The sequence below is a fragment of the Camelina sativa genome, chromosome 14, assembly GCF_000633955.1.
Source record: "Camelina sativa cultivar DH55 chromosome 14, Cs, whole genome shotgun sequence".
Lineage (NCBI taxonomy): Eukaryota > Viridiplantae > Streptophyta > Magnoliopsida > Brassicales > Brassicaceae > Camelina > Camelina sativa.
In genome coordinates this window covers 1,058,552-1,082,428 of record NC_025698.1, presented here as the reverse complement: position 1 = coordinate 1,082,428, position 23,877 = coordinate 1,058,552, and the positions used below count along the sequence as shown (strand labels likewise).

The following is a 23,877-nucleotide window of genomic DNA, read 5'->3' as shown; positions in this document are numbered from 1 at the left end:
AAAATGCAGGGATACTTTGCAGATGAATATGCATAAACATTAACTGGCTGGAGAAACAAAGTGAAAATTTGATTACAATACCACTGCCTCATCTTGCATTATAACATTACACTTCTATAAACATTGAAAAGTGTAACTAATGATCACCTTTGTCTCTCCGAGAAATGGCATTGGTGTTGAACCATACCCACCCTGTGACCTCAAAGGATCATTAGGGTTAAGATCACCATTTGCGCGAGCAGCCATAGCGGCACGAGCCTCCCATGCCAGAAAAGATCCAAATTCAGGAATAGGTAGATCTTTTATTCTGTCTAATTGATCCACCAGAGGTTTCATTTGAGCCTGCACTTGATACTCAAATTGTGTCACTCACAAACAACATAACTAACGCCAGAATAAGAGAAAACACAACCAAGGATTTAAGCAGAACTAATCGCTAAAAACAGCACCGTATATCACAGAGACAATTTTCAACTGTTAACTTAAAAGTAAGTATGAGATGACGTCGAGGATGAGCTAGTATACCAGCATGGCTAAAGTAAAAATGCAGCCCTTTATTCTAAAAACAAAAAAAGAGTTACGCATGAAAAGAAGATTGCACTGGGAAACAATACTCAATTCTTAATATAGAATATAGAGATTGTTGCAAGAGCAAAAATTAACATTTCCTTATCAAAAGTAATTATGAACTATGATGCACGGGTACGTCTATTTGGTAGTCGTCCCCGGTACGGGGACATGTTGGGGACGGAAACTCTACGGGACTCTATGGGGACGCCTTAGATGCTTTAGGGGAAGATAACATCGAATTTTTTGATATTTGCATCCATTTCATTTCATTCAAAGCACTCTTATCATAAGCATATTTTCATTTCTTCATGTTTTTCTACTTTCTAGACTCTTTTCCCCTCTCTCCTTTTCCCATTAGCTTTACTAATCCCCTCTTATTCAAGGTATGGGTATATTTTCTTATATGTTTATTGAAGTACCCATACCGTACCCGTATCTATAAATTTTTACTTCACCGTTTTCCGTCCCCGTTTCCGTACCCGATTCCTGTTCCCGTACCCGTTTCAGTGCAACCTAGATTATGAACATAACACCAACCACCAAGGAGACATTAATTAAAAATTAAAAATACAGCTACGGACCCCTTATTTCTCAAGCATTGGTAATTTAAGATATGATCTCCCAAAATAAAAATTCTAAATCAAGATCATCATTGTGGTGTCATCATGAATATGGAACGATGCAACGCTTCAGTGAAGCTTTATCAAATTTTATAGAAAATTGAACTGAACCGCTAAAACAATAAACACAGACCTCCAACTTCTGAAGCATATCTTTTAGTTTTTCCCGCCGTCGTCTCCTTCCATTATCATCTCCATCTACTACTTCTTCGGAAGTTAGCTTGTTACACTCCACAACAAGTTCACTATTGCAATTTTCACAATGAAAAGAATCGTCTAGCATAGAAATTAATCTCAGAGCATCCAGCGCATTATATCTAAACCAGAAACAAAAATCTATTCAGCTTTCGTAAACATAATACCACTCATAAATGTAAAAAGATTATAAGAACATAAAGAGTAATGGACTTTACTTCCTTTGGCAGTTAGGACAGCCATACTCCTGAACAGTATTCTTATCTTCTAGCTCATCTTTGAGCTTTTTTTTCATCCGGTGCAGTTTACAACGAACAACATCAGATATCTGTAAGAAAAGAAAAAGTGCAAGTTTAACAAAGTACAGGGGAAGTTTGATTAGAGACAATTTTAACAAAGTACAGCAAACGGAATAGTAAAAATTTGGGGACAAGAAGAAGCATACCTGTGCATAATCGAGACAACAATACGAGTGGGTGTGGAGCTTAACTTTGTCCTCTGCTCGGCCATCGCTTGTGGCAGCCACTGCAGCACTATACATCTTTACACCCTTTGCAGTCTATTGAAAAGATTGTGAATCAATAAAGTAGAAAAGGAAAGAAATGTTAAGGGATTAAAGACAAGCAAAACATTCGAACCAAATAGAACACGTGGTGGAACAAGTTCGACAAGGGAGAAACAAATTTAATAGGAATCCATAAATATCAACCCTACAGGTCAACAGAAGAAACACACAAAAAAGAAAGTAGCCAACCAATCATTTTCTCACACTCGTGTTTTTAAATCAGTGTTATAATCTAGATATTCTATGACAATATGCTACTTATTGTGTAAAGAAAAGACTACTATATAACAAACTGAAAGAACATAGTATCTGCACAAACCTCTTTCCGGTGGTCACGCATAATCAATTTTTGTTCTTCAAAGAGTCTTATAATTTTTCGAAGTTGCTTGGCGTGTAACTGCAAATCTTTTGCCAAGTCTTCTTCTCTAACCCACTGCCGCCTAGAACACCAGAAATGAGAGCCAGTGAAATTACAGCGGGTTTAAATAGCTAATCAAAGCAATATCAACCTTACACATACCCCTCATCAAGTTTCAAAAGTTAATCAAAGCAAATATCCTTAAAACCCAGGTGACAGGGAGATGTGAGCACACAAAACCTGGTCAGCGCATCAAGCACCACAGCGGCAATCCCTCGGTTGTCACTCTTTGCAGATTTCTGCTGATTATCGCTTTTCGTAGTATAATCATCATAGAAAGCTCTCGCTACAAGCCTCACCAACCTAAATAATGTAAAGCAAACATAGAATACAATTGGTAATGGAACTATTTGAACATATATGTGAGGATTTTAGTCACACAAACAAACAAAAAAAAGTGCCTGCTATGATTGTAATTCAAANAAAAAAAAAAAAAAAAAAAAAAAAGTGATAGAAGAGAGTTACTTGACAAATGGCTGGATCACAACAGTTTTCTGCACCGGGCCTGATTTATCCATGGACCCAGCCGAAGAACCAGTATTAGCTTCGTGTTTGATACAAAAATCTGCATTTGATACAGAGGATAAACTTAGAACAGATCGATCAATCGCCGAATAAGTAACTAACAAAGTTAAGGAGAGATGAGAAAAAAGGACCACGAAATTAGGGTTTATACGTCAGCTAGAGGGATCAACTCAATTCCAAGTAACAAGTAGAACCCAGCTAAGCTAGGTTAATTAAAATCTCTCTGGTACTTTTAAGATCACTAGAAGAGGAAGATGGATGAAGCTTACCGCCGGCAATGTTCGAGAATGAGGGAGATAATACGGCGATAGAGAGGAGAAAGGGAGTACGAAAACGAATTGTCAAATAGCGTTGAAAGTCACTCTTGTGTTTTTTTTCTAATCCTTTTAATATTTTTTTTTTCTTTTTAACTGTTTTAGTTTGTGTTCATTTATGTACTGCAGCATTAACCTCCCTTTAATTTTAAAATATAGATTTCCAAATAATCAGATTTAAATTCTTTGTCTTTTGATATTTTTCATTAACAATATATTTTTTAGCTTTTATTTTACTTGTTAAATTAAATTACACAGATTTTTTTATTTTTCTTACTGAAAATATTGACTTAATTTCAATTATAATTTTACACAAGATTCACAAAATCATCCATCTAATCCACAACTAAAATGAATCATTGTCCTATCCTACCTTGCTTTTAACTAAAAGAGTGATTTAGACAAATAGTTTTCGTCAGCGAAATTTACTTTGTCAATTGTTTGTCACCGTACTTTAACTCAAGTGGCCATAACTTCATACCGTTAGAGCTGCTCAAACCGGTATGTACCATTCTATTGGTTTAGAAAGATACAGAACTCTTTACTTTTCTTATTCCCTCATTATTCCAACTTCGTATTGACACACACAACATACAACAAACTAAGTTCTAAGAGACATGACGTCGAACCTTCAACCTTAGATTAGCAATAGAAGCTAAACACTATCTATCTGATTCCGCGAAAAGAGTCTCCGTGACTTTTGTTGTGTAATTTTTTGTACTGCGAGCTTCTCTCCCAACAAGCTTCTTCTTCACGGTTTGTCCTACCTTGCTTTGAACCTCCTGTACCACACACACTAGTCGTTAATACCCCATAAGTTTTCAATTTTTTTGATTCACTAAGTTTCCGATGATTTGATCAGCCAATGTTCCTTGCTTACCCCTGGTGAAGCACGGGTTATGGATGATACAGCAGCTGCTGCAGCCGCCGCCACACGTATCCTGAAATTATGGCAAAATATGATGCATTTTTGCTTTATAGTGAACCTTTTGTAAGTATTAGAGAAGTGACTCAGAAGTAATACCACTACAATACCTTTTATGTACGTCAATGTAAACATCTGTTTCATCTACGATTTCTGCCTGCATTTTCAGTTTCACCAAAGTTAAATGCATATGGAAAAATATGTGTAAAAGAGAGATTTTTGAAGTCACGGTGATGATTAACACGCGCAGAGGACCAAACCAGAGAAGGAAAAGTATATATTAAAAAAAGTATATGATCATACTTGTAGAAGTTCTTCAAAGACATCCTCTAACGTGATGATGCCAATCACTTCTGCATCCTCGTTATCTTCCAACAAACACGGCAAGTCTCTTGTCACAATACCGTTCTGTTGGAAATTTCTTCCCCTGTTTTTCACATGCTTTGGTACATTATCAACATCAACAACGACATCATGGGATTCATGCTTCAGCAAAGGAGTCGTTAGATTACTAGTCTGGTAAAACTTCATATATTCTTTGGGTGTTTCGACATTACTCAGCAACTGCATGTTATTCTTTTTATCTTTGTCTTTAACTTTGACAACTGCAGCCATGTGACTGCTTCCCTTTTGAAATTCATTGAGGATATCGTACAATGGCATGTCTGATGGAACCCTGGAAAGGCAATGCATGGGAACTTTATACTTATTTTCATGTGGGAAACATATGATGAGTAGGTCAAGCCAAGCTCAGGGAAGCAAGATAGATACCTTGGGATCTTCCTGATGGAAACCGAACTTACAGGTGCTTCTGTCTCAGCTCGTACAGTTAGAAGACTCTTAACCTAGTAAACAGCAGCAGATACAGTGAGAAATAAGTAAATCTAATAGTGTTCAGTACGATGAAGCAATGCAAATTTTTTGACAGGATTACCAATAGAAGCCCAATGATATTTTTAGGATTCCCCAAGTAGACCGGGATTCGGCTATGACCTCGCGAAAGTATTTTTCCAACTGTTTCCCTGAATTAACAAGGTGGGAAATTCACGATATCAAACCACCATGCGCTATTACTAAGCAGATAGACCAAGGAAAAGAACTTACACTCTACTACTCTGTATAGCAGTTAACAATATGGATTATAAACCAACGATCCCAATGGATTTTTCAATTGTTTTCCTTTGAAAGAGATTTGACTTGACTTGACAGATGGAGAAAGCAAATCGTTGAAAAAAAGGTCAGCTCTAACCGTAACTCACCAGTCTAACTTTGTATTTACATCTAGCGAAAATGTTGATTCAATTGGCGTCATAGCCTCCTCAGCAGTCTGAACTTCCAGTAAATGAAAGCATATGAATTAGACCATTGGAAGTAACCTTGAAGCACTAAATAAATAAAGTGTGGTTTAAATTGGAAGGCTAAAGAATCAAAGTATAGGCATCCTCCATATGCAACCTTATGTAACAAATTTTCATGGAGATGAGGAGTCTAAATCTGGATCAGTGAGGCATAATAAGCAAATCACTTCAAACAACATAACTGGTTTCAGATAAGTAGGCGCTAATTCAGATACATACCTTCTGGCTCAAATCCAAGGCTCCGCTTATAATCATTGTTTCCTCGTGTGTCAGTTCACCCCCTTTACCAGCCTATGTCGGAGAGAAATAGCATGTCAATGAGAGCTGGAAACAGAAATACTTATGATAATCAAGTAACTTAATCAACTACTTCACAAATCAGACAAGGTTACAGCGTAATATCTCTGTCCTTTCCCGTTCTGGATTTGTCTAGTTAGATCACAAAGAGCAACTACCTCCTGGCTGTGAATTGAGACAAGGGCTTTCAGCTGAGCTCGCCTAAAGAGTGTGTCACTATGCCCAATTACAGCATCAAGAACCTGAGGTCATATAATTAAAACGTTGAGAAAAGTAAGTAAAGATACTACAGGTGCATACCACTCTGACATAATAAATAAATGTATCAACTTGTGTTGATGATACAATCAATGCAGTTAGCTCTACCAAGTACCTCCCACTTCTTAAAAGACATTGCTAGATTTTTCAACAAATCTCTCAATTGTTCCATGGTTGTAACATAACTTAATTGACTATTGTAGGAACTAGTCAAACAAAAAGCAAACACCAAGGTTAACTGATAACGAAAATATCACCTTTCCGATAGGGTAAGCAATGGGAAAGCAGATAATCATCAAAACGCGAACCAGCCACAAAAAATTAGCGCCAACAGCAAGTCCGTATCTCGAGCATATAGCTTGCGGAATTATCTAGTAAGAAATTCCAATTACTATCAGATGATTGGAAAGTAGAGAATATATCACAACTGATATACCAAGACGGTCGATATGTAAAGGAAGTTACCTCTCCAAAAGCAAGAACAAAAGTAACTGAAAGTAAAACAGCCACGAAAGGGTGGAATATCTTATCCAGGCATATAGGAAGAGCCTGAAATTAAAAAGGTAAAATTCACTTAATTCTGAGGTGCAATAAAAATAGTAATGTATCGTCATAAATCAGGGGTAGCAAATTAAGGATTTTACCTCCATGGCAGCTGCATTGCATAGAAGTAGAGTCACGAGAAGTTGATGCTGCTTCTTAACCACAGGCAAAATAGCAGCTGCCACAGCCACAGACATAATTAGCAAGTAAAGTATGTAACTTTGTACTAACGACAGATCAAATATTACACAGATATTGAGAACCAAGGCAACGACAGTTCTGATCACGGGGGAAAAACAAATATATATAGAGCAGCCGTACCGGACTGTTTTTTCTCGGCGGAGGAACCACTCTGCTGGAGAATCTCAAGCTCAACGAGACCAAGGGACATTAGCCCAAGCGTGAGTCCCGACATTATCCCAGCGAAGAGAACGAGGAAACACGCCACACCGACGACTACGAACCACCACGGCGAACCGAATCGGATGTCTTCCGCTTCAAAGACGAAACTGTTCAGCGAGTAGGCGGCTCTTACCAACGCCAGAGTGCTCAGAACAACCATTGCCACGCTTCGATTTGGTCGCTTGAAGAGAGACAAAAAAACAGCTACGGAGATAGCTACCTAGAGAGAGAGATAGAGAGAGAGAATGTTGTGATGTGAAAGGTTTTTTGCTGTGAAGAAGACTAGAGTGAAGACGATGAAAAGGGCTTTTGATACGGGGATACATGGACCACCTGACACGTCAGCATCCAACATGCGTTTTTTTTTTTTTTTTTTCTTTTCTTCTCCTCAGTTTCAAATTATAAAATATTTTATAAAAGCTTTTTGTTTTATTACGAAACTTTCAAGTTTCTATACAATTTTTACATTAATTTAGTTTTTTATATTATTTATTTCTATATTTTAAAATGGAGAGAGTAGTATTTTTTTACTCATGTGTTATTTTATTTTAATTTTCGTTTTTTGATACTTCTTTTGATCTTTCTACGACACGTGATAATTATGAAGTACGAGTGAGCGAGCGAGCGAGCTATCGTTCTTATTAATTTCTTGCCTCCACCGGTTTTAAACGCTCGAGAAAGATACATCTTAATTACCTCCCATGGCAATTATTATTCTCCAGATTTATCGAATGTATTTTTTACCGTTAGGAAAAAAATATTTACAAGTGACAAAAGCTATCGTTTTTTTTTTTACTAATATAACTTTATTAATGATAAAGTTGTTTAATAAAGTTGTTCTTCACAATGTAACAGGGGAAATAAAAAGTTAGGTGCATGTCGATAATAATAAAGAGGAGAATTTCCCGTGATTCCTTTTTTGGCCAGTATGTCTGCACATTTGTTGTTTTTCCTCGGTATCCAATTGTAGGTTATATCGACAAAAGCTACACCATTCGAGAGAACCCAAAAGATCAACTCTTGAAAAGCTACACCATTTTTGTCCTGCCCAACGCAAGTTGTAACACTAAAGATCTCTTAATGGTCAACGTGATTGAGATTATTAATAATTACTGTAATCCGAGATGGGTTTTATACTTTTATATAAGTGTAAACCAGTAGTATCACTTAATTCTTCGGTAATAATATCTTAGTAAATTTTTGATTTGCTTTGTATGGGCCTCTGGGGCCGAACTATTAGCTTACTAGTTGGACAATTAATGGCCCAAAAAGAGTTTACGCGGAANTTTTTTTTTTTTTTTTTTTTTTTTTACAGTGAAGCCGGAACGAGCGAGACGCAGCAGAAAATCTCAAGATCGAAGAAACAGTGAAATCGAAGAATTGAAGCACAAGCTTCTCCATCTTTGCAATCTCTCTCTCTATCCATTTCCGCAACACCCCTCTCTCTCTCTCTCAATCGCATGTATCGTTTTCCCAATCCGAGGAGAGAGAGGCGACGCGTCTGCTGAAGCATATCTCCGGAATCGTCGGCGAAGTCTAAAGCGGCGAGAAGAGACACGATTTCGTTTTAGTGAGGTAAACAAAAAATCTGGCGAAAGTGGAGGGCCTAAGGGCGAGGCCGTGGCTGAAGCCAGGAGCTTGTATTAATGGAGGTCAATATGGCTACGACGGTGCGGAGGATGATCATTCGAGCCCTTGGTGGCGCCGTCGCCTCAGATCCTTGTATGTGGCGGCGATGTCATTCTCTCCATCCACTTTTCGAATCGCAATCTCTCTGCTCCTCCTTGTTGTTATCATCACCGCCTTCACTTTTCTCCCTGTCGAGCAGGCAATTTCTCTCTCCCTCTCTCCCACTCATTTCTATTGGTAGCTTTTAGTGATAATGTAGCAACGATAGTATCTTCTATGCTTGGATATTTACAGAGCGGAGTACTTCTGGAACTCGCTTGATTACTATATCTCTGTTTGAGAATAGTATTGCTCGGTAGCTATATTGTGTAACTCTTCATTAATTCACTTTTTATGAAGATCAGTAGTTTTAGCTAAGCGAGAGGTCTTTGATTTGCTTATGAAATTAATCAAGAAATTTGCTAGACTTGGTCGTAGTAGTGCTGTTGTCATAGATCAGGCGAATGGTAATTTATATCTGATTTAGAATCATTGTTATGTTCCCTTTCTGCAGAAATTGAAGGACTTCTTGTTATGGATTAAGGAAGATCTTGGACCTTTTGGTCCACTTGCATTGTAAGTTTTCCATGCTTGCTACTTGTTTTGGTTTCATACTCTACTTTCTACCACTTATATTGGTTTATTTTGCTATTGATTTCTTGCTTCCTTATATAATCTTTTGATAAGCCTTTTCTACCTCCTTGAAATTTGCAGGGCATTGGCTTATATTCCTCTCACAATTGTGGCGGTTCCTGCTTCTGTACTCACGGTATGTGTGGATTCATAACTATGTAGTGACATCTAGAGTGCTTTTCGAAGATGTTTGTTCATAATTTTACGTTACAATGTAAAATACTAGAAATTTTAATCCCTGTTCTTATAGTCTTAATTTTCTCTCTGCAGCTAGGTGGTGGTTATCTTTTTGGCCTGCCAGTAGGATTTGTAGCCGACTCTCTTGGAGCTACATTAGGTGCAACAGCGGCATTTCTGCTTGGTAGAACGGTATGTCTCTTTGATATTGTCTATTTTAGTATATTTCGCTTGCAATGGTGTTGCTTGTTCTAACTACAGAAGTGACTGATTCCTGTTTTTGTGCATCTTCACAACCAGGCAATTTGGCCAAGTGTGGCATTCTTGGCTATCTCACTGTTGCTAATGATTTATCTTTTGTTTTGCTGGTATCATGCAGATTGGTAGATCTTATGTCACCTCAAAAATAAAGCATTATCCAAAGTTTCAAGCTGTTTCAGTCGCAATTCAAAAATCTGGCTTCAAGGCATGACAATCTAGTAGCACTCTCTCAATTAATTAATTGACAGTTCGATTTTCTTCCTAGAAGTTAGATCTGGGACCAACAGTATGAAAAAGGTCCTCAAATTTCTCGCTACATTTAAATGATTGACTACTAACTACATTGTTATTTTCTTGCTTTACAGATAGTCTTGCTGCTACGCGTTGTCCCCATACTGCCCTTCAATATGTTGAATTACCTCCTATCTGTAACCCCTGTTCGCTTAGGGGAATACATGCTGGCCACTTGGTTGGGAATGATGGTACTGACATTTCTTTAAAATTCGCTTGTATGTTGCCTTTATACTTTGATAGTGGTGGAAGAAGAGCCAATCGCTTTGATTTTTGTTTTACACCCAAGAACTACTATATTCTTGAGGATCAGTAATTGTGGTTTTGGCTCATTCAAATGGAGTGTTGTATATACTCAATTCATAGATTGACACTAAAGGGGAGAAACTGAGAAAACAACTTGAACCTGTTTTTAAGTTAGCATCCATGTAAAAGTGCTGATTGCTAATATTATCTGTAACAGTAGTACTAATATTCTGAAATGCTTTGATGTAACAGCCCATTACGTTTGCGCTAGTTTATGTTGGAACTACTCTTAAAGATCTTTCTGATATTACACATGGATGGCATGAGGTGTCAGTATTTCGTTGGGTAAGTTTTCACTCATTTATTTCCAATTGACTACTAGATTGGAAATTATCGTAGATCAGCTTGCGTGAAGATATTCTAGTGTGTAGTGCGTGGTTACTTATCACTTATGATTTATATTGAGAACACTAGGTTTTAAGTTTGTATTGTAAGAAAAATAACAGCTTGTCCCAAAAGAAGTTTAAATTAGGTCTTATCGTATGGGATTTATTGAAAACATCCTATATGTAAGGATTAACATTGCGGTAGTGTTGCATCTGCATGCATATGAAGTAATAGCTGCGGTTTTATTGCTTTGAAGTATATCTGTCCCCTTGCATTATTAATCGGATTGCTCCTCCTTCGGCACTTGTGGATGCAGGTAATTATGATGGTTGGCGTTGCTCTAGCTGGTAAGTCTCTTCTGTAATCATTTCCAAATATATATATATCTAGCTAGCTTCACTTGGTTGTTAACATTGGAATGACACTCTGTGGTCTGTGTTTAGGCCAGTGGATAAGTAACCCGTTTTTTTTTTTTTTTTTTTTGTGGATTTTGAATGATGTGGGTGCAGTAATCCTAATAATATGCGTAACAAGAGTGGCGAAATCATCCTTGGACAAAGCATTGGCTGATAATGGCATTGATTTAGATGGGAAGAAGAATGACGACGCTTCTGTGCTCCCCATCGCAGAACCACCATCGGATCTACAACAGGAGTCCCTCGTTATCAGGATCGACCCATCCAATACACTTGAATAGGAAAAAGACCAGAAGAAACCTCTCGAGTTTGTAAATTTCGCGAAATTTTTTTACGGAGGAGAATGTTAGATACGTTTTTGTATAGCATCATCATATATAGAGAGAGAGAGATTCATAATACCAATTTAATCACCGTTTAATCCTATTTTTCTTCCTTCAATTGGTTAATTTATATTTTATTTACTAGAGTTTTGTAAGAAACCGGTGGTATACTAATTAAACGGAAATTAATTTTAGTTCAGTCCTTGTCGGACGGGTCGGGACGGGTCGGGTCGGGTTTGAAATATAAAAATTCCGGCATATTCCATGGCTCTGAACTGATTTGATACGTTTTTGCGTCTGCAAAACTTGGAATTCCCAAATCCTTTGCTTCCTTCGTCTCCGTTCATTCTCGTGGTGGCTTGCCTTGTCGCGTAACCGCAATTATACCTTCGAATCCTGTCGTGAAAGAGAAAGAGTCTTCCTTTGAAAGAGAAGCGTCTCGTGGCTCGGTTTTTTTTTTTCTGTTGAAATTAGCCGATTTCCTCATATATCCCCCATTTGTTGAATCATGGCGGCTACCAATGTCATGCGGCGAGATGAGAGCCTTCTTAGAGGTAAAATTCAAAAGTGTTCAACTTTTTTCTAAGCAGATGGAATGGGATAATCAGTGAGTGAGATAGGCCCGTGTTTTGGTACCGTTTCCTTAAATTCGAAAACTTTCTGTATTGGGGGAATTAGGGTTTCTGATTTATATAGGGAATTGTTTTTTTATTTGTTTCTTGGGAGTGAATTGCTTAGGGGGGGGTTTACGTGCAGGAGATACTTCTGCTTCTCGTGGCCTCTCGCTTGAGAAGAAAATTGAGGCCCTTGAGAGCCTCACAGGACAAGTGAGTGCCTTCCTTTTCGCTCTTGTTTGATTTTCTCATTCAATTTGCTGGGAAATGTTGTCCATTGTGTTGTACAGCCAATTTTTTTTGTTTATCCTGGTATCATTTTGGTATTCTCTTATTAATACAGTACTTGAGATGTGATTTTTCTGCATTATTCATTCAAAGATTGATTGGTTATATGAGACAGGAGATCAAGATGAATTTCTAGGTTTATATGTAGTAGGTAATGAGTTTTTTTTTTATTGTTAATGCAGGTTAGTAACCGGCGATCTCGTAGGTGGTTAAATGATCGTATTCTGATGGAACTTGTTCCTCGTTTAGATGCCCAAGAAATCAGAGGCTTGTTTGCTCCACCACCATGGGGTAATTAATACTCCCTCCGTTTCATAATATAGGATGTTTAGAGAAGTTTTTTTGTTTCATAATATAAGATGTTTTCAAGTTTCTAGTTAACTTTTAGATTAGTTTAATACTTTATATTATGCAGTCTTGTTTGTAATTGGTTAAATTTTTTTTAAGGTGGTCATTTCTTAATCTGCTTGCGCTTTACTCAAAACATCTTATATTTTGAAACAAAGGGAGTATAACATTCCATTCAAAATTTCCATCTTCGTGTATTAATTTCTAATTTACTTAGGATTAGCCATGTTTTTCTTACTCGGTTCGGTGTTAGGTTCATGATTTCACTGACTCTACGAATGCTCTCAATAGGTGATGATGTGCCACCCTCTGCCTTTTCTTTGACTAATGTTGGAGATTGGGACAAATTTAGAAGCATAGACATGGACAAGGAGGTAATTCTAGCTGTCTTTTGGGACTGAGTCTCAGAAGAAGTAGAAGTTATTGTAATAATGATCTGAAAATAATGTGTGACTTGGTTTTACATACTTGGTGTAAGTCTTAATTATAGCTAAAATCTTGTGTTCTTGTCAGGCCAATATCATGGATTCCTTGAATCGGTCATCCGTGAGGCAGAGAGGTCATATGGATGCTGATAAAACCGCTGTCTTGAATGCTTGGCGAAGAATAGACTGTAGGACAAGAGATGCTCTTCGACGTAGCTTTTTACCAGAACTAATCGAGGGATATGAGGTATATATAGATTCTTCTGAGATGACAATTTAAGCCCATACATGAAACTATAGACCTTTTGCTCTTAAGACTTCAGAATTGTTAATTATTATTTTCTACAGAACTGTATAAGTCATTTCATAGAGGAAGGTGGTGAAGGAGATGTCCTTGATCTCAAGGTTCAAGACCCATTCCATAGATTGCTTTTGCACGGGGTTTGTGAGGTATGATGAGCCACGACATATTTTTGAGCTACATATGTTCTGTTAAAATGTGGGATAAAGATGTAGAGAGTAACAACTGAAACAAACTAACTCTTTTTCTTTGGAGCAGTACCACAATTTGGTATCAACAACTGCAACAGAACAAATAGGAAGGATAGCAATGAAGAAAACAAGCATCAAATGGAAAAATATCGGGAATTCAGGCGAGAAACCGAGCATTAGCCTTGCCCATTTCCTTAGGATGTCAAAGGAAGGAGCTTGGTAACACTCCTTTCTAGCTCTGTAATTTTATATGAATAAAAGAAAAGCTGCATAGGCCTCAATTTGAAAGGCTCTGTACGCAGCAAAAATATCGAAAGACTCTCTCTCGCTTTGCTACTTCCCCTACGTGATGTGGTATTCTGTAAGCTTGTGTTGTATTCTCTCAATTTGTACGGATTGTGAATTCACTGAGTTGTACGGTCTTATTATTAGAACTAGACTGTGTTTTCATGAAAGGTAGGGTGTCTCTCGCAGCAGTGTCATATTAGCCACTGCCTCTCAACTCTAAGTACAGTTGGGAGCTCCAAGTCACCCCACAAGTCAATTTTATTTCTATTTGGTAAAAGAATAGTCACAGTTATGCTTTTTTATTTATTTAATTATATTGTGTATTGATTTGAGTGAGAGAACTCAGTGTGAGCGACCAAATAAACAGAGTTCACAAAAAAAAAAAGGAAACAAAAACTTGGGTCAAACAAAAATGGCGGCCGGGAAAAAGAGAGTCAAGTACTTGATCGTTGATGCATTCGCTGAATCCGCCTTCAAAGGGAACCCGGCTGCTGTATGCTTTCTTGACGACGATAACGAGAGAGACGACTCGTGGCTTCAGTCTCTTGCTACCGAGTTCAACATCTCCGAGACGTGTTTCCTCACTCCCGTCACCACCGTCTCCGGCGATGCTTTCCCTCGCTTCCGTCTCCGGTGGTTTACTCCAGTCGCTGAGGTCCGCTACTTTAATCGCTCGCTGCTACAGTTTCTTTTTGCTTTTAAATTGTTTGGTTGACTTTTTTTTGGGAGTTAACTTTTTATGAAATTGATTTGACACCATTGGTAGATCTTGAGACTCTCTCTTTTGTGGTTTTATTGCAGGTGGATCTTTGTGGTCATGCAACGTTAGCATCTGCTCACGTTCTCTTCTCAACCGGTTTGATTGATTCGGAAACAGTTGAGTTCGCCACAAGATCAGGGATTCTAACAGCTACTAAACAGCTCAAAGATGATGATGATGATGAAGAGGAATCACCAACCTTCTCCATCGAATTGGATTTCCCTGTTGTCCCAACTTTCCAAGTCAACTACGGTGATGATGATCTCTCTTTGTTCTCCAAAGCCATGAATGGGGCTACCATTGTTGATGTTAAAGCCACAGAGAAAGACATCCTCGTAATATACATTTTCAGCAACTGTCTCCATATTTTTCTACTCTTGCTAAGGCGCCATTGAGCTAACGCTCAGATTCATTGCAGGTTGTGCTTTCATCTTGGGAGTCAGTCGTTGAGTTGCAGCCAAGACTAGATGAGATATCGAAATGCCCTTGTGAAGGAATGATGGTGACTGCCGCTGCTTCTCCAGGTTCTACATTTGATTTCTGTAGCCGCTACTTTGCCCCCAGATTAGGGGTCAATGAGGTAATTATACCAATAGAGTCTTTAGACTTTTAAGAGCGAGTGATCGAAACAGCAAAAGAAAACATGACCTAGCCCTTTTTTGCTTTTTTACTTAAAAAGGACCCTGTTACTGGAAGTGCGCATTGTGCCTTGGCACATTACTGGAGCCTCAAGATGAACAAATGTGATTTCCTGGCCTACCAGGTTCTCTCTCTCTCTCTCTCTCTGGACAGGCTTTTGAGACCACTTTCGATCTTAGTTCCTGAAGAATGACTTGGGTATTTGAAAATTGTGTGTTAGGCTTCAAGGAGAGGCGGAACTATGAAGGTTCATCTGGACAAAGAGAAACAGAGGGTTCTGCTGAGAGGCAAAGCAATCACTGTTATGGAAGGTTGCGTCTTAGTCTGAATTTGGCTAAAAATAAATAAATCAGTATCTTTTATTTTAATTAAGTACACACACACAATCATCAGATGTGGTTTAGTTGTCTTTTAAGTTGACAATATTGATATCTTTTTTTAACAGTATGATTTTCTTACTAAGAATCTTTCCTCCAAGGCTAAGATATTTTTATACATTTTGTCTATATCCCCCTAGAGAAATAAGGAGGTAACAACTCCCATAAAATTCGGGAGAATCGAAAACGTTAACAACATTGTCGCAAAACCAATCAGACTAATCCTTCTCGGTTCCTATACTACGTCTTTGCTTCTCCCTCATGTAATCTCATGAAGTTTTTGTGCTACGGAGCAAGCTTCTTCCTTATCCTTCTTCACTGTCTCTAATTCCTCTCTTCCCCAACTCCTCTGTTTTATGTGAAGTACTATTTTCAGGACTCAACATTGACACAATAACAGATAAGCAAACTGAAGACTTAGCAGAGGGGCTAGGATTCGAGCCCCTTACCTCAAGGGTTTTTCAAACGAATCTAAACCACTTTGCCACTTAAATAACTTTGTCTATTATAAATGTTCTTATATATTTCAACTGCTACCGGTGGCACTTACATCCATAACGTGGGTCTTCCACTGCCATCAGACCAAGAGAACTTTACAAGGAAAAATGCCGATTAATGCCTATATTATCTGACGGCCGCAAGCACCTGCTTGTACTCTTGGCCGGCTCTGTTCAGGAGAGATCTCGCTTCTATGTTTACTGGTAGGGTTGCGGATGTTTGCAAGAACCGCTCGAAGAGCTCTTCCGTCTCGGGCTCTTCTAGTTTGTTCATAAGCACTGATAAAGGTGTATGGGTATTTTCAAAAGTAAATTAAAAAGACATAGCTGGTAAAGAAAGATTATCGAATGAGCAACTTCTAGATAGTTTCATTAATTGAAAGATGATTTGGTTAAGAAAATACTGCAAAAGTTTGACATAAATCAAAATTTTTATTTTGAAAATTTGATAAATAAGAATCCCAATTAAAATTGTACTATTGGAGTAGAATAATTTTAATTAACCTTCAAAAAGTTCTTATTTTCAAAAAATACAAAATTTAATGATAAAAAGTTATAAGAGCCTAAAAATAATAACCCTTCAATAGAGATGATCTAAAGCAGTTGACCGAAGAACTCTATTGGGGTCTTCTTTCTTGATCAATACATCTACGAGTTGCTTAAATTGTCTGCTTTTCGGCTTTGAATGTTCTTCCGCTATGCCTCATTACAACTACGAATATTCTAACATAAATCGCAAAAAACCACAGACTCACTTTATTGAACAAGATAAAGACACGTATCCACATACAAGCATAAGCGGCTACTAGGCTGAGCTCATCGAAGATTATTGACTACCACTTCAAATTGCTCTTAGCAGCTTCAACTTTTCATCTCGCCATATTTTACATTCATATTTTGTGGCCAATCAATTATTTGCAGCTGTCACTCCCTTACGATTCCGTTATTTGTAAAGCTCTCCTCCTCAAATCGATTGGTTAATTATTCTTTTAGTATCTGACCAAAAATTGTTTGTTACTTTTTTTTGTATAAGTTCCCAAACAGTTTAGTATTGTTAATCTGAACCCTGATGAGAATCTTAATTTTCTTTATTGCCTCTGTTTTACGTTTTATCTGAACCAAAAATTGTTTGTACCTTTTGTATTGTTCCCTCTCGGTTTAGTATTGTAAATCTCAACCTGGTTTGGAATTTTTATTTCTTCTTTTACCTATCTATCTATATATACATTTTTTAAGTACATTTTGGGTTTTATCCTTTTAATTGTACTTATTTAGAAACTTATTTACAAAATTAATCTCTCAATAATTTCTAAAAATAGCATTACTTCAAATTTTGTTTCCTAAATATTTTACATACCATTCCAACTAAAAAAATACAGCATAATCAATATGAAAACAGAAACTATGAATTTAAGCACACATTCTATTGTGTACTGAAGATATTCTATTTCTGAATCTTTTGCAAACAAATAAAACAACAATTTGATTCATATTTTGTTTTCCAAAACATGTGAGGTTTGATTCTTAATGTAAGAAAAACTTTGATTCACATTTATCTAAATATTATAATTAATAGATTTAAACTTAATAAAATTTTAAAATATTACAAATATGTAAAATTATTTTTTTTTGAAAATACATGATTTTTCAACATTATTAATATTATAATATTTGGCATATAAAAATTAAGTTGATTTAACTAAAACTAGGTAAAATAATTAAATCATTAGAAAAAATGTGACTTAATGATACCATATAAATGACTTACTATGTATTTAGATCCTTTTTTGTTATAATAATTAAAAATCAAAATAGAATCTCAAATCATAAACAAAACAAACTAAATAATCATAAAGTATATTACGAGTTTAAAAATTAATATAAATATTTAGCTGCGTAAACGTTCAGGAAATTTAGTTATTCCTCTATTTAGAAAATTTCTAATATTTAACAAATAAATGCAATATAAAAATATAAATAATAATAAAAATATAATGTATTGTTACCTATCGGTTTAGTATTGTAAATCTGAATCCGGTTTGGAATCTTAATTTTGTTTATTTCCTCTGTTTTATCTAAACCAAAAATTGTTTGTACTTTTGTACATGTTCTCAGTCGGTTTAGTATTATAAATCTGAACCCGGTTTGAATTTCGTTTGCTCGGTTCATCTTTTTTCCCACGCAAAAAGAAAAGATATCTTCAGGAGATTGGCCTCATAAACAACACACAATCCTCTATTGTCATTACTTAAAAAAACCTGGGATCCGCGTCCACGACCCCGCCCTCGACCTGTCGACATCCCTGTGATACCCATTCTTTCATAAGAGAAAGAGATGAATATGAGAAATTGAGAATCAACCCCGAGAAACCAGAAGAATACAGATGCTTAAAACTTGTCATGGTTTGAGAAAGGATGAAGCTGAGAAAGAAATGTGTTTTATTACCACCAGCAGTTGGCTTTGATTCTTGGTGTGTCTTCAACCAACAAAGTCTCGACTCTCGAGATTTAAACTGTACGGAAGAACATAACACTTAAATTGGTCTAATGTAACCGGGGTTTTTCCCTTTCAGAGTTAGTTTCACGGCTTTTGAGATGAGTATTCATACTAACATCCACATCTGCAATGAGTTATAATCAAAGAGAAAACCCATCAACCAGGGATAATTGCATTACAATCGAGTGTCTCAAAAGCCATGACTAAAAGAATAGAATCAATACAATACAATACACCATTACACAACATCAACATCAATGACCAGATAGTGTTTCAAGAGCTAAACTCATGCCACCTAAAGAAGCTACTTAAAACCTAAGTTTGAGACGATACGCAACATAAGAATGGAAACATGCAACCTAAATTAGAGTTCGTAATCGTAAGATACTAGTAAAAGGAATCACACGACATTGTATAAATGTAACCATCGTTCACAATATTGTCTCACCAATCACCATACGGACCTGCACATCAACATATGCTAACCACAAATTGTATATTTGACTGCATAGATATTATCTTTGATTACAGTAGATCAAGAAAATTGATTTTATCCCCCATAAACGCACAGTTTCTACAATTTAGAACCAGATATTTACCGTTTCTACAGCAACACCACCACGTTTTTTCCTCTGAGTTCAACAGAAAAGCATGAAGGATAGAATCATAGAAGACTGCGACATGGTTGTCTCGAAATTCATTCACAGCTGAAGGAGAGAAAACATATGAATCACTCTTCCACTCATATGTGTAAAACTATTAAACCTTGATTCTTCAGCAAATAAAATCTCATATTCCCACGAGCAATGATAAAACACTTATCTAGAAAATCTTCACTTTCATTCAAGATATCAAAGCTTGAAACTTACCTCTGGGACAAATATACTACCAGTTGTATTTTGGGATATCCCTTCAACAACTAACGAAGTGATAGTTGCAGGCAATTGTGCAGTGTCTGATTTCTTGCCCCCAAGCATAAGACTCAACCACTGCCATCTTTCAAACAAAATAGATAACACGTTTAGTAATATCAAGTGGTGAAACTGTTCACATGAGTCTTACTCTAAACTTGGAGCGAACCCAGATTTAGAAACACAAAATACACCTGATTCAAAGTTAGTGTTTCAGTTTGATCGCTCCAAATAGAAGATTACCTCTGCACCTGCACATCAACTTTTTTGTCATGCTATATAGTAGAAAGGATAATGGAATCACATATTGATAAACACACAACTCCATTTTTAGTTGTTGAAAATGGGGATAATGAAAGTTCAGTGATAACAAACATAATACCTCAGATCCTTCCTTGGGCTCTTGCTCCTGCTAAGGCTACGGCTGCGAGTCTGCGACCGCCGCTACGACTACGACTTCTGCTTCTGCTTGGGCTTCTTGACAGAGAGCTTTCATATTACTTAGCCTGAGCAGAAAACACAGACATAACATGAATATAAACATGTGAAATCATGATTTCAATTGAGCCAACACTGATTTTTACCTAACAAAATTGAGAGTACAAAAGTCACATATGTGGTATGAATGAAGCATCTACCAAACCCGGATAAAAGCTCTAGGCCAGGGGTTTCTGAATTCTGTGACATTGCGTTTCCTTATCTGAAATCACAACTTTGAACATCAGTAATTATACAAAATAATAGCATGCAATACAGCAAGAGAGAAGAACAGAGTTACCTTACCGCATACTTCATGTCGTCATAACTGGTGTAGCCGACGACACCATTCCTGATAATATAATTAAAAATAGTCATGTGAGAGAAAGACACAAAGTATTGGCATATATCCCAAACAAAACACTTCTCAAAGCTGATAAAAGGAAGAAAGATATTGGCATATATTGCTACGAAAGTATGCATGATTAAGTGAAAATTAACTTACAATCACAGTCTCGAGTGACCTCAGCAAAGCACACATCACCAGCTTTCCGCATTCGATCCTGAGAAAAAAATGGATTTTATATCAAAAAGTCAAAAACAAGACTAGGGAGTAGAAATCAAAAAGTTGCAGCAGAACAGTATTTGTCAATCAGACCTTCAAATCTTGCCATGAAGAATCAGAAGAAGTGAAGTGAACCAAATTTTATCAATACCAACTTCATAAAGCAACTTCATAGAGTTCATTGTATCCTATAACTTCCATTAGGATCACTGAAGATGTCTTTCTTTGTATGGATTGTGTTGATGATTGAAATGAAACCTTAAGCCGTCAGAGTCTTCTTCATCCTTCATACTATCTCTGATCTGCACATATATATAATTAAATGAAAACCATCGTTAGCTTTCAAGTTTGAATCAAACAACAACCTAAATGAGAAAACCAGAAAATAAACCCTAGATCCCCAAGGTCTGAAACATGGAATTAGCAAAAGAACAAAGTGAAAACCTTTAAGAAAAACCAATAACTTTTTTAAGCTTGTACTTCTTCGATCATCCATCACTTGGTACCATATTCTACTGCTAAACAAAACTTAACAGGAATTGAACTTACAAAGAAGGGGATAACCATTTACCACTGATTGATGTTGATGTTGTGCGGGTCATCATTCTTCTCCTTCATTCTTCAATCCATGTCTCTGACCTGCACATATAGAATTAGAAGAAGCCATAGTCAATTTTCAAGTATGAATTTGAACAACAATTTAAATGAGAAAACCATTAGGAGGATTATGAAGACAAACAAACTAAACAGATCAAAAGAAACCAAATGAATAGTAATATTCACTTACTTCAAACAATCTCATTGACAAGGGGACGGTGAAAAGTGTCCTTAACCCCCTCCTCCTGCTGCAACAGGAACACTCTTCGTATGAGAGAATACCGAAATCAAATTGCTACAGAATTGGGATTGATTGAAATCAGAATACAGAGCAAACGAAAAAAAACCTTCCGGGGAAACTGATTCTTGGCTCTTCTTGTTAAAAACCTAAAATTAGACAAACCTTCCAGGTATACTAAGCAAACATAACAACAACAAGAGAGATTAAAAGAAAAAATAAAGTGGAGAAACAAGTCTCACCCCAAAAGAAAGAGAAGACACTCTTGGCCACCAACATCCTCATCATCATCATCATCAGATTCCTTGGAAAATGGAAGCATTAGGAGCAAGAAGACAAAACAAAAACCAAATACATATAAGATCAAACGAGACCAAATCCAAATTCGTGACTTACTTTAATTAGCATTCTCGTTGACAGACATGGAGACGGTGAAAAGTGTCCTCCTCCTCCTGCAACAGGAACACACTCCGTATGAGAGAATACCAAAATCAAATTGCTACAAAATTGGGATTGAAATCAGAATACAAACTCACTTGTGTTGACGTATTGTAGTCTGATGAGTCAATTAAACACCTATCAATCATTATAGAATTAGTTTTTGATTCTTGGAAGCATCTCCGCGACCTGCAAAAGAGAGAATAAGAAGAAGCATTAGATGGTAAATTTGTAAATCTAATAGAGAGAGAGAGAGAGAGAGAGAGAGAGAGAGAGAGAGAGAGAGAGCCCAAGTGAACGAAACCCTCAAGTAAAAACCCTAGAATTTTCAAACTAATTTGTAAATTTATACTTACCATTGACGTTGTTGTTTTGTTGTTTGGGTCATCGAATCATAAACCCTAATTCTGTTCTTCAAAAACCCATATTCAACGAGAGAAAGAGAGGGTCCACTAGAGAACGCACTCACTCTCTCTCTTCTCTTTGTGTTTTTGTTTTTGTACGAGAGAGAGAGAGAGAGAGAGAGAGAGAGATATTTATAAATAACGGACGGAGATGGGGTTTTATGTTGTACTAGTATTAACCCCGTACTTGGTACGGGAATTCTTATGCTTCTAATATGGTTGAAATATTATTAATGTTTTATAAAATATCTATATATATATATATACTGTGTATATACTTGCAATTGCTATAGTAAATACTAAATACTGATCTAAAGTCATCCATCATCACAAATTTGAGAAAGCAATCTATTGCAAAAAGAAGAAATCTTTGGTAAGTGATGATGCATCCTATATTCACGTCGACTTAACAAAATAGTTTTTAAGAAAGTTTGCTATGTAAATACAAAGTGTTGTTGTTTTACCTCTAAATTGACCATCCATTTTGTATATGTCGGGGGTCGATGCTGGTCGTTATTTGCCTTCGAATTGTATACGTCTGATCTAGTCATTGACGATGTCCAATCCATGGTTCCATCTGAATTTTTGTCAATCAGTGCTTCTAACATTAATAACTCATGAAGAGAAATTAAGTAAATATATTTGCGATGATGATCTAACCATTTACCTTATTGAGGTGTGGAGGTTTACTCTTGGAAGGGATTTGATTTGCAGCGTTGGTTTCTGTATAACCTAATTCTGATTTGAGAAATAGATAATGTGATGGGAACCATGGAATGTTCTTGTTTAGAAAGTTTTTGTTAAAATAAAACTGTTATGTGATTTAATGTATAAATTTTTTAAACTGATAAAGAGATCGTGGGTTTATGACGAATAATGTGTTTTTAATAATCAATTAGTTTAAAGAAATATTTAATTAGTAATTTTAGGACTGTTAATTAGTAATTTTAAGACTTCTAAATTAAAATCAATTAGTTTGAAGTAAGTAATTAATTAGTAAGTAATTAATTAATAATCAATTAGTTTGGACGTATGATTATTAATTAAAAATCATGATTTGTTATATTGAGAGTGATATTAGGACTTTTTCATTAAAATCTTAGAGGTGGATTAGAAAAATTTTAGGGGATTAATAGCATAAAATTATTATTTTTTAATTATTTTTAAAACTAAAAATGTATTTTTTTTTGTTACGGCAAAATAGAAAAAGCATTTTTTCAGAAAATTGTTTTGGGCTGGAAGTTGCGCCACGTTCTCTCATTTTGTTTTAATTAATTTTAATTATTTAAATTATGAAATAGAAAAATCTATTTGGCAACATTTGAATGGTGAAGTGATTTGTGCTTTATAAGATAAAGTATTTGTTGTTCTTGTTCTTGTTCTTGTTCTGTTCCCCTAAGAGCACGTACAACGGTAGTATTTAAAGGGATGCTTAAGGATAAAAATAAATCATAATATAATAAAGGTTAAAATCGATTCTTAGTTAAGTATTTTTAGGATCGATTCTGATCTCATATGTGTCAGTCTCTCATTGGCCGGGGAAATTAACAAAAGAAAGAAATAAAAAGGTTCCACCGAAGCTTTCGTTTTCTTCCTCTCTCATCTCCCCCCCCCCCCCCCCCCCCCCCCCC

At 36.4% G+C, this 23,877-nt stretch overlaps 5 protein-coding genes and 1 long non-coding RNA gene across 21 annotated transcripts in view; 3 read left to right on the top strand and 3 right to left on the bottom strand.

The window, feature by feature from the left end:
- Positions 1 to 3,271, bottom strand: part of LOC104738822 (general transcription factor IIE subunit 1-like) — a 6,265-nt gene extending 2,994 nt beyond the window's left edge. For 2 of the 4 annotated variants that reach the window (XM_019236412.1, XM_019236415.1), the window contains exons 1-8: positions 3,163 to 3,271; positions 2,834 to 2,933; positions 2,549 to 2,671; positions 2,270 to 2,390; positions 1,831 to 1,944; positions 1,604 to 1,713; positions 1,324 to 1,507; positions 325 to 342 (exon numbers count right to left, since the gene is read on the bottom strand). In XM_019236412.1, coding sequence (XP_019091957.1) covers positions 325 to 342; positions 1,324 to 1,507; positions 1,604 to 1,713; positions 1,831 to 1,944; positions 2,270 to 2,390; positions 2,549 to 2,671; positions 2,834 to 2,886 — 723 coding nt within the window. In that variant the 5' untranslated portion in view covers positions 2,887 to 2,933; positions 3,163 to 3,271. Of the gene's footprint in view, positions 1 to 324; positions 343 to 1,323; positions 1,508 to 1,603; positions 1,714 to 1,830; positions 1,945 to 2,269; positions 2,391 to 2,548; positions 2,672 to 2,833; positions 2,934 to 3,024; positions 3,139 to 3,162 lie in introns of those variants that run through there. The other 2 variants (XM_019236413.1, XM_019236414.1) reach the window with 2 other exon arrangements.
- Positions 3,661 to 7,268, bottom strand: LOC104738821 (putative DUF21 domain-containing protein At1g03270). Of its 2 annotated transcripts, none has more exons than XM_010459031.2 (13): positions 6,910 to 7,268; positions 6,690 to 6,766; positions 6,511 to 6,594; positions 6,303 to 6,416; positions 5,883 to 6,029; positions 5,710 to 5,781; positions 5,392 to 5,459; positions 5,067 to 5,154; positions 4,904 to 4,977; positions 4,436 to 4,808; positions 4,243 to 4,289; positions 4,088 to 4,148; positions 3,661 to 3,989 (listed from the first exon to the last, which is right to left on the bottom strand). In XM_010459031.2, exons 1-13 carry the CDS (start codon positions 7,148 to 7,150, stop codon positions 3,870 to 3,872), a joined length of 1,566 nt encoding a protein of 521 aa, XP_010457333.1. In that variant the 5' UTR covers positions 7,151 to 7,268; the 3' UTR covers positions 3,661 to 3,869. The 2 variants fall into 2 exon arrangements, with proteins under 2 accessions (XP_010457333.1, XP_010457334.1); XM_010459032.2 differs by having other exon boundaries at positions 5,946 to 6,029.
- On the top strand, positions 8,308 to 11,510 carry LOC104738820 (TVP38/TMEM64 family membrane protein slr0305-like). Its single transcript, XM_010459030.2, has 9 exons — positions 8,308 to 8,818; positions 9,173 to 9,234; positions 9,373 to 9,427; positions 9,562 to 9,660; positions 9,848 to 9,934; positions 10,095 to 10,211; positions 10,519 to 10,611; positions 10,970 to 11,000; positions 11,163 to 11,510. The coding sequence occupies exons 1-9, from the start codon at positions 8,726 to 8,728 to the stop codon at positions 11,348 to 11,350; spliced, it is 825 nt and encodes a 274-aa protein (XP_010457332.1). The 5' UTR covers positions 8,308 to 8,725; the 3' UTR covers positions 11,351 to 11,510.
- On the top strand, positions 11,657 to 14,014 carry LOC104738819 (R3H domain-containing protein 4-like). 2 transcript variants are annotated; one of them, XM_010459029.2, is made up of 7 exons: positions 11,657 to 11,946; positions 12,149 to 12,219; positions 12,477 to 12,585; positions 12,934 to 13,016; positions 13,156 to 13,314; positions 13,416 to 13,517; positions 13,627 to 14,014. In XM_010459029.2, exons 1-7 carry the CDS (start codon positions 11,901 to 11,903, stop codon positions 13,780 to 13,782), a joined length of 726 nt encoding a protein of 241 aa, XP_010457331.1. In that variant the 5' UTR covers positions 11,657 to 11,900; the 3' UTR covers positions 13,783 to 14,014. The 2 variants fall into 2 exon arrangements, with proteins under 2 accessions (XP_010457331.1, XP_010457330.1); XM_010459028.2 differs by having other exon boundaries at positions 12,131 to 12,219.
- LOC104738818 (uncharacterized isomerase BH0283-like) lies at positions 14,173 to 15,690 on the top strand. Of its 2 annotated transcripts, XM_010459027.2 has the most exons (5): positions 14,173 to 14,502; positions 14,649 to 14,942; positions 15,026 to 15,187; positions 15,287 to 15,370; positions 15,467 to 15,628. In XM_010459027.2, the coding sequence occupies exons 1-5, from the start codon at positions 14,260 to 14,262 to the stop codon at positions 15,572 to 15,574; spliced, it is 891 nt and encodes a 296-aa protein (XP_010457329.1). In that variant the 5' UTR covers positions 14,173 to 14,259; the 3' UTR covers positions 15,575 to 15,628. The 2 variants fall into 2 exon arrangements, with proteins under 2 accessions (XP_010457329.1, XP_019091915.1); XM_019236370.1 differs by lacking the exon at positions 15,287 to 15,370 and having other exon boundaries at positions 15,026 to 15,131; positions 15,467 to 15,690.
- Positions 18,113 to 22,336, bottom strand: LOC104738817. 10 transcript variants are annotated; one of them, XR_002035014.1, is made up of 17 exons: positions 22,199 to 22,336; positions 21,941 to 22,031; positions 21,801 to 21,856; positions 21,647 to 21,708; positions 21,514 to 21,553; positions 21,357 to 21,414; positions 21,119 to 21,208; positions 20,663 to 20,871; positions 20,510 to 20,567; positions 20,306 to 20,356; positions 20,112 to 20,227; positions 19,910 to 20,033; positions 19,722 to 19,778; positions 19,486 to 19,612; positions 19,216 to 19,323; positions 18,566 to 18,740; positions 18,113 to 18,436 (listed from the first exon to the last, which is right to left on the bottom strand). It is a non-coding gene; the product is annotated as an uncharacterized LOC104738817 (long non-coding RNA). The 10 variants fall into 10 exon arrangements; XR_002035012.1 differs by having other exon boundaries at positions 18,114 to 18,436; positions 21,141 to 21,208; XR_002035018.1 differs by having other exon boundaries at positions 18,114 to 18,436; positions 19,486 to 19,605; positions 21,141 to 21,208.

What these genes read in the sequence shown, in the direction of transcription:
- LOC104738821 (XM_010459031.2), bottom strand. Translation starts at nt 7,150, where the DNA reads ATGGTTGTTCTGAGCACTCTGGCGTTGGTAAGAGCCGCCTACTCGCTG. An exon ending in GTAAATACAAAGTTAGACTG is followed by an intron (nt 5,155 to 5,391) that starts GTGAGTTACGGT and finishes TTGTTAATTCAG; the next exon opens with GGAAACAGTTGGAAAAATAC. An exon ending in TCCATCAGGAAGATCCCAAG is followed by an intron (nt 4,809 to 4,903) that starts GTATCTATCTTG and finishes TTGCCTTTCCAG; the next exon opens with GGTTCCATCAGACATGCCAT.
- LOC104738820 (XM_010459030.2), top strand. Translation starts at nt 8,726, where the DNA reads ATGTCATTCTCTCCATCCACTTTTCGAATCGCAATCTCTCTGCTCCTC. An exon ending in CCTTTTGGTCCACTTGCATT is followed by an intron (nt 9,235 to 9,372) that starts GTAAGTTTTCCA and finishes TGAAATTTGCAG; the next exon opens with GGCATTGGCTTATATTCCTC. An exon ending in GGTTGGCGTTGCTCTAGCTG is followed by an intron (nt 11,001 to 11,162) that starts GTAAGTCTCTTC and finishes ATGTGGGTGCAG; the next exon opens with TAATCCTAATAATATGCGTA.
- LOC104738819 (XM_010459028.2), top strand. Translation starts at nt 11,901, where the DNA reads ATGGCGGCTACCAATGTCATGCGGCGAGATGAGAGCCTTCTTAGAG. An exon ending in AGATGAGAGCCTTCTTAGAG is followed by an intron (nt 11,947 to 12,130) that starts GTAAAATTCAAA and finishes TGAATTGCTTAG; the next exon opens with GGGGGGGTTTACGTGCAGGA. An exon ending in TTTTGCACGGGGTTTGTGAG is followed by an intron (nt 13,518 to 13,626) that starts GTATGATGAGCC and finishes TCTTTGGAGCAG; the next exon opens with TACCACAATTTGGTATCAAC.
- LOC104738818 (XM_010459027.2), top strand. Translation starts at nt 14,260, where the DNA reads ATGGCGGCCGGGAAAAAGAGAGTCAAGTACTTGATCGTTGATGCATTC. An exon ending in GGTTTACTCCAGTCGCTGAG is followed by an intron (nt 14,503 to 14,648) that starts GTCCGCTACTTT and finishes GTTTTATTGCAG; the next exon opens with GTGGATCTTTGTGGTCATGC. An exon ending in CCAGATTAGGGGTCAATGAG is followed by an intron (nt 15,188 to 15,286) that starts GTAATTATACCA and finishes TTACTTAAAAAG; the next exon opens with GACCCTGTTACTGGAAGTGC.